Raw genomic sequence first — 18,720 nt, 5'->3', positions numbered from 1 at the left:
CATGTGGTTGATTATCATAGGCATGGTTGTGTGGTAAGAAGTTTGCAGGCGCAGTTGTAGCTGTGTGGTCAGTAGCTTGCTTACCAACCACATGGTTCCGGGTTCAGTCCCGCTGCGTGGCAGCTTGGGCAAGTGTCTTTTACAATAGGCTTGGGCCAACCAAAGCCTTGTGAGTGGATTTGGTAGACAGAAACTGAAAGAAGCCCGGTGTATATATATGTATGTGTGTGTCTGTGTTTGTCCCCCCAACATCGCTTGACAACCGATGCTGGTGTGTTTATGTCCCCATAACTTAGCAGTTCGGCAAAAGAGACCGGTAGAATAAGTACTAGGCTTACAAAGAATAAGTCCTGGAGTCGATTTGCTCGACTAAAGGCGGTGCTCCAGCATGGCCACAGTCAAATGACTGAAACAAGTAAAAGAGGTCAGGAACTGGTGGTCCCGACCTGCAATGATAGCCGACATTGGCCTCCGTAGGTGGCTGCGGGGGTCATGGAGGAGAGTTACTTTTATAAGATAATGGATGCCTTTTCTAAGGAGGAATTTAATTATCTTTTCTGGGTCCCCGACTTGCTACTGCGGGATTACCTGCAGGCAGCGAGAGGTTTGATCGGTGAGGTGGAGTGAGAGTTGGCGCCTCGATTGATTTGTTGTTTGTTTGTTCCTTCTCGAGCCATGCCTGGCTGGTAAGGGCTGGTTTCCGGTTTCCTTGGTGTATAGGTTCCCCACCTGGACGGGACGCCAGTCCGTCGCAGGTGAGCTGCAAGATGCAGGAGGAAAGAGTGAGAGAAAGTTGTGGCGAAAGAGTCAGCAGAAGTTCGCCATTACCTTCTTCCGGAGCCACAAGGAGCTTAGGTGTTTTGCTCATAAACACACACATCGCCCGGTCTGAGATTCGAACCTGTGATCCCTCAACCGCGAGTCCGCTGCTCTAACCACTTGACCATGTGCCTCCACTGCCTGGATTGATTTGGAACTCTTTGACTGATAAGAGGCTCAGCGCCTCAATTTATGTTACTGTAAGGGTAAAGACCCCCTTCAGTCATGAATGACCATGGGATTGCACCTAGAAAGTTACCCTCCTAGACACAAGTCCGGGCAAGGTTGTTTATGGAAGACCAGCAGTCGCCCATGCATACCAGCCTCCCCTCTCCACGCCACCAGTGTTATCCAAGGGAAAGACAAAGGTCGATACAGCTTGGCACCAGTGACGTCGCAACTCATTTCTACAGCTGAGTGAACTGGAGCAACGTGAAATAAAGTGCTTTGCTCAAGAACACAACACGCAGCCTGGTCCGGGATTCGAGCTCACAACCTCACGATCGTAAGCTCGACGCTCTAACCACTGAGCCATGCTACTGTAAGAGGTTCATTACCTCATTTGTGTTTTAAAAATAAGAACAATTATCTCGAGGGGCATTGATCAACAGGCATCATTTGCTTCTCTCATCATTTATTTCATTTGCGTTGTTGTCCAGCCTGCACTTGCTTCTTTGTAATGCCTTTATGGCAAATTTGATGAAGTAAAGATGTTTGCTTCCCAAACTGTGGTAAGAAGCTTGCTTTCTAACCACATGGTTCCGGGTTCAGTCCTACTGCATGGCACTTTGGGTGAGTGTCATCTTCTATAGCCTTGGACCAGCCAGAGTCTTGTAAGTGGCTTTAGTAGATGGAAACTGAAAGAAGCCTGTTGTATATATGTGTCTTTGTGTATGTATTTGTCCCCCACAATCAATTGACAACTGGTGTTGACGTGTTTACATCTCCATAACATAGCGGTTCAACTAAAGGAGACCAATAGAATAAGTGCTGGGGTCACTTCAACTTAAGGAATGTTTGGTCGCCATTTATCAATGTTCTCATTTAAATTGTTTGTTGTATTTTCCTAATTTAATGAGGCTTTTATCAAAGAAACTCACCTTCTTTTTTTTTATCTCTTACAGTGTATGGATGGCAGTAAATGTGTTGGTGCCATAGTTTGCAAATTGGACATCCACCAAGGAGTTATAAGAAGAGGATACATAGCTATGCTTGCTGTTGATGCTGAGTATAGGCGGCGAAAAATTGGTAAGTATAGACAGACTGTACTAAAATTTTGTTGAAAGAAGACTGAATCATCATCATCATTGTTTAACGTCCGCTTTCCATGCTAGCATGGGTTGGACAAATTACTGAGGTGGCTGCACCAGGCTTCACTCTTGATCTGGCAGAGTTTCTACAGCTGGATGCCCTTCCTAACGCCAATATTGCTCATAACAGCTGGGGAAAAGATCACTATGATTACAAGGAATAAATTCGTGTTGTGAATATGGAAGCACTCCATCGGTTACGACGACGAGGGTTCCAGTTGATCCGAATCAACGGAACAGCCTGCTCGTGAAATTAACGTGTAAGTGGCTGAGCACTCCACAGACACGTGTACCCTTAACGCATTCTCGGGGATATTCAGCGTGACACAGAGAGTGACAAGGCCGGCCCTTTGAAATACAGGTACAACAGAAACAGGAAGTAAGAGTGAGAGAAAGTTGTGGTGAAAGAGTACAGCAGGGATCACTACCATCTCTGCCGGAGCCTCGTGGAGCTCTAGGTGTTTTCGCTCAATAAACACTCACAACGCCTGGTCTGGGAATCGAAACCACGATCCTATGACCGCGAGTCCGCTGCCCCAACCACTGGGCCATTGCACCTCCACGTTGTGAATATACTTGGTGAATGTCAAGCTCTTAGAGGAAGGCATACAGTGAAAATAAGTTCTACTGAGTAGCCATACTGAAAGTGAAGGACTTATGTGTTTGGTAGAGAAAGTAAAGGACTTATGTGTTTGGTAGAGATTAGTGAGAAAAACTCTATATGAAAAGTAAGTAGTCTACAAAATGGTGCAATGAGTGAAATCTGAACAGTAAACTGTTCTTGAAGTGATAGAAGGATCAGTAAAAGAGCATGATGATGGGCCAAAAATTAAGGATTTTTAATAAGAGAGGCCTTATCGACGAGCAGATGGCTTTCTTCCTTATCCTTGTCATTTAACGTCAGTCTTCTATGCTGGTACGAGTTGGACAGTTCGACAGGAGCTGGTCAGCCAGAGGACTACACAATATTACTACTGTCTGTTTTGGCAGGCTTGATGGCTGGATGCCTTTCCTAATGCCAACCACTTTACAGAGTGGACTGGGTGCTCTTTACATGGTACCAACATTGGTGAGGTGTAGCGAACAAAGATAAGGTGTTCCAAATGTGATCCCATCAAAGGAACAGCCTGCTTGTGAAATTAATGAAGCGGCTGAGCACTCCACAGACACGCATGTATGTAGTTCTCTGGGAGATTCAGCATGACACAGAATGTGACAAGACTGGTCCTTTGAATTACAGGTACAACTCATTTTCACCAGCTGAGTGGATTGGTGCAATGTAAAGTAAAGTGTCTTGCTCAAGGACACAACACAGTGCTGGGAATCGAACTCATGACCTCAGATTATGAGCTGAACATCCCTAACCACTGAGCCACACACCTTCACAAGACTTAATTACTGTTTCTTTAAACAACTGTTATAGATAATCTCTCTATATATAGATGGCTGTTTGTGTGTCTGTGTGTCTGTCAGGTTGTACTCTCACCCTAACCACGGCTTTCAACCGATTCTGATGAAACTTGACACACACATAGCCCAATGTCATAATTCAAAACTAACGCAGCGAAAATTTTGAAAAGTCTCCCCAGTTCTGAAAAAAATCGATAAATTCGACATGGGGGTCGAGAATCTAAGCTTTTTATTTGCAACACATTTTCTGTTGTAGTTTTCGCAACTTGCAATCGATTTTCACCAAACTCACGGTGAAGCTTAATGTTACCCTAAGAAACTTAATTCTGACATTAGTTTTCCATGCAATACCTTACCATCAGAAAAAATTGATAAAAATCATGCCATTTTGGGAAATCGCGTTCAAATTCAAGATGACATATTTTCGACAGTATCTTTCACAAATTGGCAGGAATTTTTTTTTTAATTCACAGCAAGCATCATGTCTGCTCCAGGGGCTCTTACATACCCGGGCAATGCTGCTAGTTGTTTCTAAATGAACAACAAATTTTCTGTAACAATTTGTTACATATTTCCCTAGAGTAACTCTTCTAATAAGATCCTTATTTTCTAATTGTATTTAATTCTGTGCATTTTCCTAACATCAACTTTCCCTTATTTTATTATATTTCGCAGGCTCCAATTTAGTTCTAAAAGCCATTAGAGCAATGCTTGCTGATGGTTGTGATGAGGTGAGTTTTGTTTTTTATCTTTTAAGGAAATCCTCCTCTTGATTTTATTTAAGTGTTTAATTTTAAACTTTAATTTGCTTCATCTTATTTCAAAATTATTTCATGCATTTCATCATACTCTTTACTCTTTTACTTGTTTCAGTCATGTGACTGTGGCCATGCTGGTGCACCGCCTTTAGTCGAGCAAATCGACCCCAGGACTTATTCTTTGTAAGCTTAGTATTTATTCTATCGGTCTCTTTTGCAGAACCGCTAGGTTACGGGGATGTAAACACACCAGCATCGGTTGTCAAGCAATGTTGGTGGGGACAAACACAGACACACATATATACACACACACATACATATATATGACGGACTTCTTTCAGTTTCCATCTACCATATACACTCACAAGGCTTTGGTCAGCCCGAGGCTATAGTAGAAGACACTTGCCCAAGGTGTCACACAGTGGGACTGAACACGGAACCATGTGGTTCGTAAGCAAGCTACTTACCACACAACCACTCCTGCACCTACATGTGAAGTTTTTATCAATATTATGATTAAATTCTCTGAGATCAACTTTGCCATTCATTTTTTGGGGTCAGTGAAATATGTACCATTTAAGCTCTGGAATCAATGTAGTCAACTTACCCCCTCCCCAAAATCACTGGCCTCACACCAAAATTTTGAATCCACTATTATTATTATGGAAATTGTAGTTGTGATACCCGTGCCAGTGGCACATAAAAAACACCAACTGATCGTGGACGTTGCCAGCCTCCTCTGGCCCCTGTGCCAGTGGCACATAAAAAGCACCCACTACACTCACAGAGTGGTTGGCGTTAGGAAGGGCATCCAGCTGTAGAAACACTGCCAGATCAGACTGGAGCCTGGTGCAGCCTCCTGGCTTCCCAGACCCCGGTTGAACCGTCCAACCCATGCTAGCTTGAAAAACGGACATCAAACAATGATGATGATGTGGTGAGCTGGCAGAATTGTTAGCATACTGGACAAAATACTGGACAACATTTCGCCCATCTTTATGTTCTGAGTTCAAATTCCATTGAGATCGACTTTGCCTTTCATCCTCTTGGGGGTTGACAAAATAAGTACCAGTTGAACACTGGAGTTGATGTGATTGACTTACCCACTTCCCCAAAATTGCTGGCCTTGTGCCAAAATTTGACACTATTATTATTATTAGTAAAAAGCACTATCCGAATCGTGGCCGATGCCAGCGCCGCCTCGACTGGCTTCCGTGCCGGTGGCATGTAAAATGCACCAATCCGACCGTGGCCGTTGCCAGCCTCGCCTGGCACCTGTGCAGGTGGCACGTAAAAAGCACCCACTACACTCACGGAGTGGTTGGCATTAGGGAGGGCATCCAACATTGTAGAAACATTGCCAGATAAGACTGGAGCCTGGTGCAGCCTTCTGGCTTCCCAGACCCCAGTCGAACCGTCCAACCCATGCTAGTATGGAGAACGGACGTTAAACGATGATGATGATGTCTCTCTGTTCTGAACTGAAATCCAACTGTGGTTAACTGCCTTCCAGGGTCAATAAAATTAATACTGGGGTTGGTTTAACAGATCCATGTCTCCCTAAAATTTGTTGCCTTGTGCCACTGTTAAAAACCATTGTTACTTTATCCAGCCATCCATTTTCTCTGCCAATTATTTCTGGGAGAGTCATAGTGACAGAATCCTCAGGCACCTCCTCATCATTATTGGACTTTCCAGTTGGACTCCCTAGCATGACTATCTGAGACTATGGGTATCATCCAATCAATTATTACTTTAAATCTTTGAAAATAAACAATGACACATCATTTATAATCATAGAACATTGTATTAGAAATCGCATACTAAATTGTAGTAAGGATGGCCAATCTATGAAAACACTTGATCTGTTAAGAATAAAATGAGTTCAAAATCTTAAGCAAACTGATGAAATTCAAGCAAAAATGGTTGTTGTTAATAATAGCTTTTATTCATTAAAGAAGTTATTCCACAGCTTGTTATATTGTAGTGTTTACTATTTTTTCTTCAATTTAGTATTCCATTTCTTCACTTGAGTAAATGATTCCACAAAGAATTGTCTATTTTAGTCAATGAGATATTTTGCCTAGCAGCCAAATTTGGAAAATCATATATTCTTTTCGTTTAAAAAGGCTCTTTTTTTTTTCTTCACTGAATCTGACTTCCTCTTGGCAGCCTCTGGCCTGCCACAAGTTTAACTCTTTAAGCATTCAGATTAATTTAAGGTGTAGGAGTGGCTGTGTGGTAAGTAGCTTGCTTACCAACCACATGGTTCCGGGTTCAGTCCCACTGCATGGCACCTTGGGCAAGTGTCTTCTACTATAGCCTCGGACCGACCAAAGTCTTGTGAGTGGATTTGGTAGACAGAAACTGAAAGAAGCCCGTCGTATATATATATATATATATATATATGTGTGTGTGTGTGTGTGTATGTATGTATATATGTTTGTGTGTCTGTGTTTGTTCCCCCAACATTGCTTGACAACCGATGCTGGTGTGCTTACGTCCCCATAACTTAGCGGTTTGGCAAAAGAGACCAATAGAATAAGTACTAGGCTTACAAAGAATAAGTCCTGGGGTTGATTTGCTCGACTAAAGGTGGTGCTCCTGCATGGCCACAGTCACATGACTGAAACAAGTAAAAGAGTAAATGTAAAGCTTATCCATATTTTAAAAATTAATCAAGTATTATCACAGAGCCTTGAAATTTCAATGATGTGATTGTTTATTTTTAGAATGACATTGTAGGGTAGGTGTGAGAGGCTGGATCTGGCCAGTTTCAGTATAAAACTGGTAGAACATATGGACTGGATATGTCTGGTTTAAATGCTAAAGGGTTACCATCACACTATTAAACAACCAACTTATCACAACTTTTACCATTCTGTTTCTACTTTTAACTGTAATATGAACTCAGTCATAGAACATGATACATAATTTGAAACTATCATATCATTAATACAGCCTCTTCTCTCCTACTTATTCATTAATGCACTTAGTAAATTCTCTGCATACAATTCTTGTTTGTGTTTCTTTCCCAACACTTTCTATAGTATTCATTATCCTCATCGATTAACGGTTGCTTTCCATGCTAGCATGGGTTGGACGATTTGACTGAGGCCTGGTGAATCAGATAGCTGCACCAGACTCCAATCTGATCTGGCAGAGTTTCTACAGCTGGATGCCCTTCCTAACACCAACCACTCCGAGAGTGTAGTGGGTGCTTTACATACCACTGACACAAGGGCCAATAAGGCAGTACTGGCAATGGCCATGCTCAAATGGTGCTTTTTATGTGCCACCTGCACAGGAGCCAGTTCAGTGGCACTGGCAACAACCTCGCTCGAATGTTTTTTCATGTGCCACCAGCACAAGTGCTAGTAAGGCGAAATATATATGTATCATCATATACCAGCTCTTGTATGGAATGTTATTAACAAACTAGAGTACAAATGGGGAATGTTGGATGCTTAGCTAGATTTTTCACTTTCTGGTTCAGTTATTAAAATTTGGGGGATTAAATTTGTCCAGGGTCAGCTATATTTATAATCTTCGTAGGGTGATGAAAATAAGTGCCATTCCTTGACTAAGACTTAGTCAGACAATCTTTTCCTCTTCTTTACAAAAATGGCTTTCTGTCTACTGAAAGAAAACCAACATTCTAAGAGTTTTACAGTTAATTCACTTAAAAACTATAACAATAGAATTAAAGAACCCCTAATTAAAAGGCTTAAAGACAATTGACTAACACAGAATAATTAGATATTAAATCTATTAAAAGAATGTGGAACATTTGAACAAATTGACTGGATAAAGATTTGCTTGCTTGACCACAGGTGATGCATTTAAAATCCTGCTTTTTACCATGCTAAAGACATATTTTTTGCTTTTTCTAGTTTAACAACAATTAAATCCTCTTCTGCCACTTAAAAGATCGAATTTCCAGCTGGGGAAGTAACACATTTGTTCTAACAATAAATATAAATTTTGTCATTTATTGAACCTTTTAATTGCTATAAGTAAAAAAATAAATGTTAATGGTTGTATACTTCATTGTGGCTACACCGAACTAGCTTTGATCAATATTGAAATATACAAGGAAATTCAACTCCATTAAGATAATGACTAACTATAAGACCTTAACTGAATGTTATCACGATTATATATTTCCCTTCTGGTACATAGACAATTTTGTAAAGGCGTTTGGGTAATGAAGGGACTTTGACCCCACTGTGGATAATTGGCAAAGTTGATTCATGCTGAATTTAAACTGAAACACAGGCATGGCTGTGTGGTTAAGAAGACTGCATCCTAACCATGTGATGTTGGGTTCAGGCTTACTGTGCAGCACCTGAGCCGACCAAAGCTTTTTGAGTGGATTCGGTTGACAAAGACTGGGAGAAAAGCTTCTCATATATATGTACATGTATGTTTTTGTGTGTCCTTATCTAGACATCATGTGATGGATGTAAATGAGCACCATCATCATACTAGCGAAGTTGTTCATTTCCAGTTTTCCATGAAAAACAGGTCTGGCCTTAGGTAAATATTACCTTGCTTGAAAACAGGTAAGGCTTGGCAACAGGAAGGGCATCTGGCTGTAGAAAATCTACCTCAGCCACTTGTCTGACCCATGCAAGCATGGAAAAGTGGACATTAATTAATGATGGTTAATTATGTAAAGCAGGGTAATGAATAAGGTGTCATAAGGTGTTTAGTTTGTCACTCTGTTGTTTGTCTTTATCTGACCTAAATAATTAGTTAAATTAATGTAAATTATGTGTGTGTGTGTGGTATAAATATATTGGATTGACTGCATGTGTGTGTTATATAGATCATATAACAATTTGCTGTGTTGGACATCTGTCAACATGGTCATAAGTTAAAATTCTACTTTTGTCATTGTCAGCATGACATCCAACTCTGCTTGCTCCAGTTTGTTTGATTGAACTTCAACAAGCAAGTACAAATAAAATGTGTCACCTATACAAAGCATGGATAAATGGATGTGAATCAGAAGAAAAATTCTTAAATTGCAATGCTTGCTGTCTCATGGAAAAATCACCAAACTAAAATATGGCTAAGGGAGACAACTACTTTGAGTTAGAAGCAGATAATTTAAGTGATTGCTGGCTGTTAGAGTAATGAATTGTCATTATTTAACATGTGATTTCATTGAAATAAGTAGGACAATAGCTCACTTGCACATTGAAAGGTTGCAAAGCAAAGATCAAGAAGCGACTTCAAGTTTCGTTGGTAATACTATTGTTAAAGTAACTTCCTAGTAGAGTCACATCTGGTAAAGCTTGTAATTCTGATACAGGTTTCAAATTATCTACTTATAGCTGTGTTCATAAAGCACACAAGTTTTAACTTCATTCTGTACAATATATATCACGTGACCGACCAGACCATCAGATGTTGTTACACATCGCTGGTCACAATGCATTCGCATTGTTTTAGCCTTCGAATGACGCCACCCCGCTGGCTAAGAGAGCAGGCCAACAGAAGAAAGAGTGGTGAAAGAGTACAGCAGGGATCACCACCCCCTGCCAGAGCCTCATGGAGCTTTTAGGTGTTTTCGCTCAATAAACTCACAACGCCCGGTCTGGGAATCGAAACCGCGAGTTCGCTGCCCTAACCACTGGGCCATTGCGCCTCCACACAATATATATATGTATATATATATATATATGTGTGTGTGTGTGTGTATATATATATATATATATATATAATAAATATTAGGGAATGAATCCAAATTTACAGGGAAAAATCAGATTTAGGGTTAAATCCAATTTTATAGTAAAATATTATATAATATAATTCGAGACAAAACCACTATTTTAAAATCAAACAAGGAAAGACTTAATCAATACATAAAATTTTAATATAAATTAAATAAACCGCCACTACAATTGTTTCATGTCTGCTACCGACATTCTTCAGGTGGATTTTCGATCTAAAAATATCAATATTTTAAAATATAATTTAAAATAATAAAATTATCAATGGAAGAATATAAAAATAAAAATATATAATCTATATATAATCAATATATATAATCTAAAATAAACCCTATAAACAATTGAATATAAAAAAACCTATTATTAAAATTCTCATATTTAAAGATGTACAAAAACCAAAAAACCACAAGCAAAAAACAAAAAACAAAAAATAAACTATATATACACACACATGCCCATACACTCAACACATTACTTATTCATACTTCCTCACACACACATACAACACTCATTCGTAAACAATATACATATACCCGCTCACACATACATATACATACACATACATACAGAACACGATATATACCAATATATAAACATATACACACACACACACACACACATATGCGCACATAAATGTAACAGACATGGCTGTGAGTCAATAAGCTTGCTTCCCAACCATCTGTTCTTAGGTTCAGTCTTGCTATGCAGCACCTTGGACAAGTGTCTTTTACCATAGCCCAGCTACCCAAAGCCTTGTGGGTGGATTTGGTAGGCAGAAACTGAAAGAAGCCTCTTACATACACACATGCATATGTGTGTGTGTGTAGTTTTGTCTTGGCATGTGTTGTTTTATAAGCAAGCATCACTGTCATACAAGCAATGTTATTTGTTCCTAGTATTCTGTGAAAAACATGTCAGGTATGGAAAATATTGCCTTATTTGGAAACAGGGAAGGGCATCTTGCTATGGAAAATCTAAGTCATTAAATTCCATCTGATCAATGAAAGCTTGGAAAAGAATGTTAAACAATGATGATGATGATATTTAACTCTAGATAACCTCTGATTGAGTAGACCTTTGATCAAGGGCATTCCAGTCTTGATCACCCTGTCTTATATTTATATATATTGTATCTGAAACTACCATATCAAATATGTCTTTTTTTGTTCAAACGCATGGGGAGCATTGGCTATTATTTCAAGCAGGTCAAACAACAACAGCACTCAAGTCATTGACTTATTTTAACATCTTTGTTCATTATTGTTTTATACACATATGTCTGTCTCTTTTACTGTCATTGTATTAAATTATGTTCCTCTAATCCTGCTAGAAGTGAATTACATCTTCAATCTTGCATCATGCCTTTTTTTTATTGTGACTTTTATTAAACTATGTACAACATAAAAGCTTGACTAAAGCCTGAGAATTCAATTTGGTTTATAGAAACTGTGTCTAAGTATGTTGTATGTATGAGTCAGTGTGTGCATTAATAATAATGACCTGAAAGAAGCAAGGACCTTTGGTTTCATGTTAGCATTGAATGTATTTTGCCAACAATTGTTCAACCAGTTAACCTCACCAGCCACTTTGACTGGTTGTCTGTCAAATTAGTTTATAGGAGTGGCTGTGTGGTAAGTAGCTTGCTTACAAGCCACATGGTTCCAGGTTCAGTCCCACTGCGTGGCACCTTGAGCAAGTGTCTTCTACTATAGCCTTGGACCGACCAAAAGCCTTGTGAGTGGATTTGGTAGGCAGAAACTGAAAGAAGCTTGTCGTATATATGTATATATATATATATATATATATATGTGTGTGTATATTTCGGTAAAAGAGACTGATAGAATAAGTACTAGGCTTACAACGAATAAGTTCTGGGGTCGATTTACTTGACCAAAGGCGGTGCTCCAGCATGGCCACAGTCACATGACTGAAACAAGTAAAAGAGTAATATCATCATTATTATTATTATTGATAAGGTGACGAGCTGGCAGAATTGTTAAGATGCTGGGCAAAATGCTTTGTAACATTTCACGCATCTTTGTGTTCTGAGTTCAAATTCTGCCTTTTATCCTTTCAGGGTTGATAAAATAAGTATCAACTGAATACTGGGTTTAATATAATAGATTTACCTTTTTCCCCCTCTAAATTGCTGGCTTTGTGCTAAAATTTGAAACCAATATTCATCATCATCATCATACGTCTGTTTTCCATGCTACCATGGGTTTAATGGTTTGACTGAGAACTGATAAGCCGGGGAGCTGCACTAGGTTCCAATCTGATTTGGCATGGTTTTCACAGCTGGATGCCCTTCCCAATGTCAACCACTCTAAGAGTGTAGTGGGTGCTTTTTACATGCCCGTTACATGACACTGGCATCGACCATGACTATGATCTCACTTGGTTTGACAGGTCTTCTCAAGCACAATCATCATCATTGTTTAACGTCCGCTCTCCATGCTAGCATGGGTTAGACGATTTGACTGAGGAGTTTCGACAGCTGGATGCCCTTCCTAACGCCAACCACTCTGAGAGTGTAGTGGGTGCTTTTACGTGCCACCGGCACGAGGGCCAGTCAAGTGGTAATGGCAATGGCCATGCTCAAATGGTGTTCTCTATGTGCTCCCTGCACAGGAGTCAGTCCAGTGGCACAAGTAACGACCTCGCGCGAACGTTTTTTTTTTTTCTTCCATGTGCCAGTTGTGCCAATATATTGTCAAAGGTCTTGGCCACCTGTCACTGCATTTGTGGGGCCCAACATTTGAATGGTGCTTTTTATATGTCACCAGCCATGACTAGAATTCACTTGGCCTGACAGGTCTTCTCAAGCACTGCATATCACCCAATGTTCGAAAGATTCTTTTTACAAGCCAGTCACATAACATTGGCATCAGCCACAATTACAATCTCATTTGGCTTGATGGGTCTTCTCAAAAATAACATACTGCCAAAGGTCTCAGTCACTCTCATTGCCTCCATGAGGCCCAACATTTGAATATCATGCTGCACCACTTTGTCCCATGTCTTCCTGGATCTATCTCTTCCAACATGTTCCCTCCACCATTAGAGTGCGGCACTTCTTCACACAGCTGTCCTCATTCATATGCATCACAGGACCATATCAGTGCAGTCGGTTCTCTTGCACATCACATCTAATGCCTCTTATGCTCAACTTTTCTCTCAAGATGTTTACATTCTGTCATGCGTACACACTGACACTACACATCCAGCAAAGCATACTAGCTTCATTTCTTACAAGCCTACGCATGTCCTTGGCAGTCACAACCCATGTTTCACTGCTGGGTAGCATGGCTGTTTGCACACAGGCATCATGTAATTATTATTAATATGAATATTAAAATATTTCTGGTTGGACCATTGTTTGCAAAATATGTTCATTGCTAACATAAAATGAATGTTTTGTAGGTTGTTTTTTTTTTTTTTGTTTTTTGTTGGGGGTTTTGTCCTTTAATTCCCTGGGAGAATCTGTGTATGTATGCAATTGTTATTGTTAGATATTGACAGATTTAATAGTTGAGCATCAAATGTAAATGCTTTGACATTTTGTTTTTATTTTAAACCAAAATATAAATTTTTTCCTTTGTTTTTTTTTTTTGTGTCTTTTCTAGGTGGTATTAGAGACTGAAATCACAAACAAAGCTGCTCTTAAACTATATGAAAATCTCGGATTTGTAAGAGATAAACGGCTTTTTCGATATTATTTGAATGGAGTGGATGCTTTACGGTTAAAACTCTGGTTGAAATGAAAGGAATAAATTATTCTTGACGGGCTCTGGCCTTTATTTTTCTTTGACAGCATGAAAATATTTTGTATTTCCACATAGCTATTACTACTTCATGAACAGAACTCCTGGCAGGTTGATCCAATTTATCATGGCTCAGTACATGAAAATCTTGTCATTACAGTTCACCAAGCTGTGCTTAAGGGTTGCAGGTGCTTAAGAGTTACAGGTGCTGTCAGTTATTTGTTATTAACATCAATGGTAATATATTCGATATAAAACAAAATAACATAAGTATATAAGAAACAGTTTTCTGTTTCCTTAAACCAACTGATTTGTCCCAGTTTTCTGTGGCTCTAATCACACTGGATTTCTCCCCGTTTAATATGGCTCTATCTGATGTGAACTGAAGATACGAAAACTAGCTAACCCAGTAGGAGATGCAAACGGTGTTGTTCTTTCAGAAGCTGCACTCAGCTTACTTTAAGGTGTTCCTGTTGGTTAGATTGTCTTCTCCTTTGGGGCAGAACTCACATATATATGTTTTTATTTAAAGAAGAAAAAAAATTCATTTGCTAATACTCAGAAACGTATTTTGTCTCCGTCATTTCATACTTCGTCAGTAACATGGCACGGCTTCCTCAGCATTAGGACTCCACACTTCTAGCTAACAGTTGGGTTATATTTTCAGTGTATCTTTCTAACGGTGTAGACCTACCTCTCCTTAGCTGTGTACTAAAATTAGGCTATGGTTCATATGTACATAAACCAGGATATGTTTGATAAGGCTGCATTCATCACAATTTTTGACAGCTGTGAAAATGAGAAACTTTTTGGAGCAAGGTGGAGTGGAGGGGAGTACATTTTACATTCTTTTTCTAATCTATTGAATTCTTATTTTCTTTTAATTGAAAATAATTCAATAAAATAAACGCATCAGATTTCTTGTGGTGTTGAATTCATGGTCTTTGCTGATCCTTTTTTGTGCTCTTTGTTTCAAACAACTTTGGTAAAAATCAAACTGCAATGTTGAGAATGCATTTTGCTTTAGCTTAGTTGCATAAAATAGAATTTCTCTTCAAAGCAAATTTCACAGCCAGTTTAATTTGGATTCAATTTGAAATTTTATTAATTTTTTTCATTCTAAATTTTGTTTCTCGTTGCTAAATTCAAGCCTTCAAATACTTTGAATGGTTTCTCTGTTGAATAACATATATAACTGTTTTGCCACTGTCTCAATCATTGTCGTTTAGCCCCCAATCAGCCCAGACCTATGATCAGAGATGTTCCACCCATAATCAGCCCCATCTTTTTAGAGGTGTATAGGACTACATTGTCCAGTATGTTCTTTCCACATTTAAAATGCTAGGGTATTGTTCTTTGATGGAATTTGGCTGCTATTTCTAGCAGGTAGAGTGATCATGTAAAGGTTCCCTCATTGGCTCGATGTCCCAGTTGTTGATTGGGGTGGCTGTTCTGAGTTATTAAGAAGGTAACTAATTATATAGCGATTTATTTCCGTGGTCTTAAGGAAATTTTTCTTTAAATAACACTGATACAGTTTTAGAAAAATATCTATCATGCAAATAAAAACAGATATTTTATGCCAAGTTATTCCATTCAGTGAATATATTTTTCTTTCTTTTAAAGCTATTTAACTGCAACTAATTGGAAATGTCCATAGGAGATCATTTTTAAAGGACTAGAGTTAGAAGTTTGTTTCACAAATAATGAAGTTTCAATCCCAGTCTGTGATGGATTTTCCATATAATCAATGAGTGTAATTTATTTTATATTTTTGTGTACTTCTTATTTAAATTTTGTGTACTTTCTGATTTTTTTATAAATTCTCAGATATAAAGCTATTTCTATAGTAGCTGAAATCTCAGTTTTGCATCACAATATCAACAGTTGTTATTGTTGTTACAAATACCATTTTTAATGTCGCAAAAAAAATTTTCTGACAAAACATCCCTTGGTATTGTTTGATTTCCATCAAAGGAACTGCTGTCTAGTTTGTTCTGACGCTGAATAAACTACATTTTTTTTTTTTTTGTAATTTATAATTTTTTTTTCCCTGTTTGTATCATTTATAATATATATTTTATCAAGTCAAAGAACGTTAATCAAAGTGTTATCCATGTTGATTCCAAGAAATAGCCCCCATCCCTGTTGCTATCATTTCATTATTCCTATAGAATTTTCAACAACAAAAAAAAATAAATTTATACATCTTTAAGTGATTGCGTGCCAGGAAATATAAAAAGTGCCCGATTTGTAATTCCCTGTGAGAATCCAAATCAAGTACTGAATATATTAAAAATGACAACTACAAGAATTTCACTGAGTGAAGCGAATCATCTTTCAACATTGAATTACAATTTTGGTTGTTTTCAAACTACTAAAAAAAAAATATGTTTTAATACTGAACAACTTTTAAACTGTCACCAAAATAAATTTCATATATTGATGTTGAGACATTAAATAGTGACAGTAGCAAGGAGGTGTTGTTTTTGCTTCAGAGTTTCATGGCTGTGTGTGTATATTTAATATACATGTCATTTTAATTTTTTACAGGCTTATAAGATGCACCAAGTGTAAGCTATGGACACATAAGAGGTGCAGCAATGTCAAAGGAAGGCTAACTAGGAAAATAGTTTTTGTCTGTGGCAAATGCTCAGGAGCAATAAACACTGGAAATATGCAGAGACCAACTTCTGCCACGTTCCAGGGAGACAAACTAGAAGTAGTTGATAGCTTCCGCTACCTAGGAGACCAAGTCAGTAGCGGGGGGGGTGTGCTGAAAGTGTAACTGCTAGAGTAAGAATAGCCTGGGCAAAGTTTAGAGAGCTCTTACCCCTGCTGGTGACAAAAGGCTCTCGCTCAGAGTAAAAGGCAGACTGTATGATGCATGTGTACGTACAGCCATGCTACATGGTAGTGAAACATGGGCCGTGACTGCTGAGGATATGCGTAAGCTCGCAAGAAATGAAGCCAGTATGCTCCGATGGATGTGTAATGTCAGTGTTCATAATCGTCAGAGTGTAAGTTCCTTGAGAGAAAAGCTGAACCTAAGAAGCGTCAGTTGTGGCGTGCAAGAGAGACGGCTGCGCTGGTATGGTCATGTGACAAGAAAGGCTGAAGATAGTTGTGGCAAAAGTGCTACACCCTAGCAGTGGAGGGAACCTGTGGAAGAGGTAGACCCAGGAAAACCTGGGACGAGGTGGTGAAGCACGACCTTCGAACTTTAGGTCTCACTAAGGAAATGTCTAGAGACCGAGACCAATGGAAGTATGCTGTGCATGAGAAGACCCGGCAAGACTAGTCAGGCCATAACCCGTGGCCCCGACCTGGGACGTAGTCAGTCCTGTGCATACCTTCCTTCTTGTGACACTTATGAAGACCTGTTGAGGCAAGTGAAAATCAAATCAAATCAAAACAAATCAAAATAGATGAACATCAGTGGAATTGTATTCTTTGTGGTACCAGTGCCGGTGGCACACAAGAAAACACCCAAACGTGGCCGTAACCAGTACCGCATCGACTGGCCTCCGTGCTGTGGGCACAACAAACACCATCCGATCGTGGCCGTTCGCCAGCCTCATCTGGCACCTGTGCCGGTGGCACATAAAGACACCATCCGAAGACCCGGCGACGTAGTCAGTCCACCTGTGCATACCTTCCCTCTTATGACACTTGTGAAGACCTGTTGAGGCAAGTGTGTGACACTTGTGAAGACCTGTTGAGGCAAGTGAAAATCAAACCAAATCAAAATAGATGAATATCAATGGAATTTGTATCTTTGTGGTTCCAGTACCGGTGGCACACAAGAAAACCATCCGAAGTGGCCGTAGCTGGTACCGCATCGACTGGCCTCCGTGCTGTGGGCACAACAAACACCATCTGATCGTGGCCGTTCGCCAGCCTCACCTGGCACCTGTGTCGGTGGCACATAAAAACACCATCCAAACCCGGCGACGTAGTCAGTCCACCTGTGCATACCTTCCCTCTTATGACACTTGTGAAGACCTGTTGAGGCAGAGGCAAGTGTGTGACACTTTGTGAAGACCTGTTGAGGCAGAGGCAAGTGTGTGACACTTGTGGAGACCTGTTGAGGCAAGTGTGTGACACGCGTGACACTTGTGAAGACCTGTTGAGGCAAGTGAAAATCAAACCAAATCAAAATAGATGAACATCAATGGAATTTGTATCTTTGTGGTTCCAGTACCGGTGGCACACAAGAAACCATCCGATCGTGGCCGTTCGCCAGCCACATCTGGCACCTGTGTCGGTGGCACATAAAGACACCATCCGAAGACCGGCGACGTAGACAGTCCACCTGTGCATACCTTCCTTCTTGTGACACTTGTGAAGACCTGTTGAGGCAAGTGAAAATCAAATCAAATCAAAACAAATCAAAATAGATGAGCATAAATGGAATTTGTATCTTTGTGGTACCAGTGCCGGTGGCACACAAGAAAAAATCATCCGAACGTGGCCGTAGCCAGTACCGCATAGACTGGCCTCCGTGCTTTGGGGACGTAACAAACACCATCCGATCGTGGCCGTCCGCCAGCCTCATCTGGCACCTGTGTCGGTGGCACAAAAAAACACCATCCGAGCGTGGCCGTCTGCCAGCCTCGTCTGGCACCTGCCAGCCTCATCTGGACACTGTGTCGGTGGCACATAAAAACACCATCCGAGCGTGGCCGTCTGCCAGCCTCGTCTGGCACCTGTGTCGGTGGCACATAAAAACACCATCCGAGCGTGGCCGTTCGCCAGCCTCGTCTGGCACCTGTGTCGGTGGCACATAAAATCACCACTACACTCTCGGAGTGGTTGGCGTTAGGAAGGGCATCCAGCTGTAGAAACACTGCCAGATCTGACTGGCCTGGTGCAGCCTTCGGCTCCCAGACCCCAGTTGAACCGTCCAACCCATGCT

At 40.0% G+C, this 18,720-nt stretch overlaps 1 protein-coding gene across 1 annotated transcript in view; it reads left to right on the top strand.

Annotated features, from left to right (window-relative positions):
• Positions 1-16,116, top strand: part of LOC115210351 (N-alpha-acetyltransferase 30) — a 40,635-nt gene extending 24,519 nt beyond the window's left edge. Inside the window, exons 2-4 of the mRNA XM_029778894.2 lie at positions 1,944-2,067; positions 4,215-4,270; positions 13,665-16,116. Coding sequence (XP_029634754.1) covers positions 1,944-2,067; positions 4,215-4,270; positions 13,665-13,802 — 318 coding nt within the window. The 3' untranslated portion in view covers positions 13,803-16,116. The remainder of the gene's footprint in view (positions 1-1,943; positions 2,068-4,214; positions 4,271-13,664) is intronic.
• Positions 16,117-18,720: the final 2,604 nt, after the last annotated feature.

Source organism: Octopus sinensis, linkage group LG4, assembly GCF_006345805.1.
Source record: "Octopus sinensis linkage group LG4, ASM634580v1, whole genome shotgun sequence".
NCBI classification, from domain to species: Eukaryota; Metazoa; Mollusca; class Cephalopoda; order Octopoda; family Octopodidae; genus Octopus; species Octopus sinensis.
Note: the sequence above shows the minus strand (reverse complement) of the source record. Positions and strands in the feature narration are given on the sequence as shown.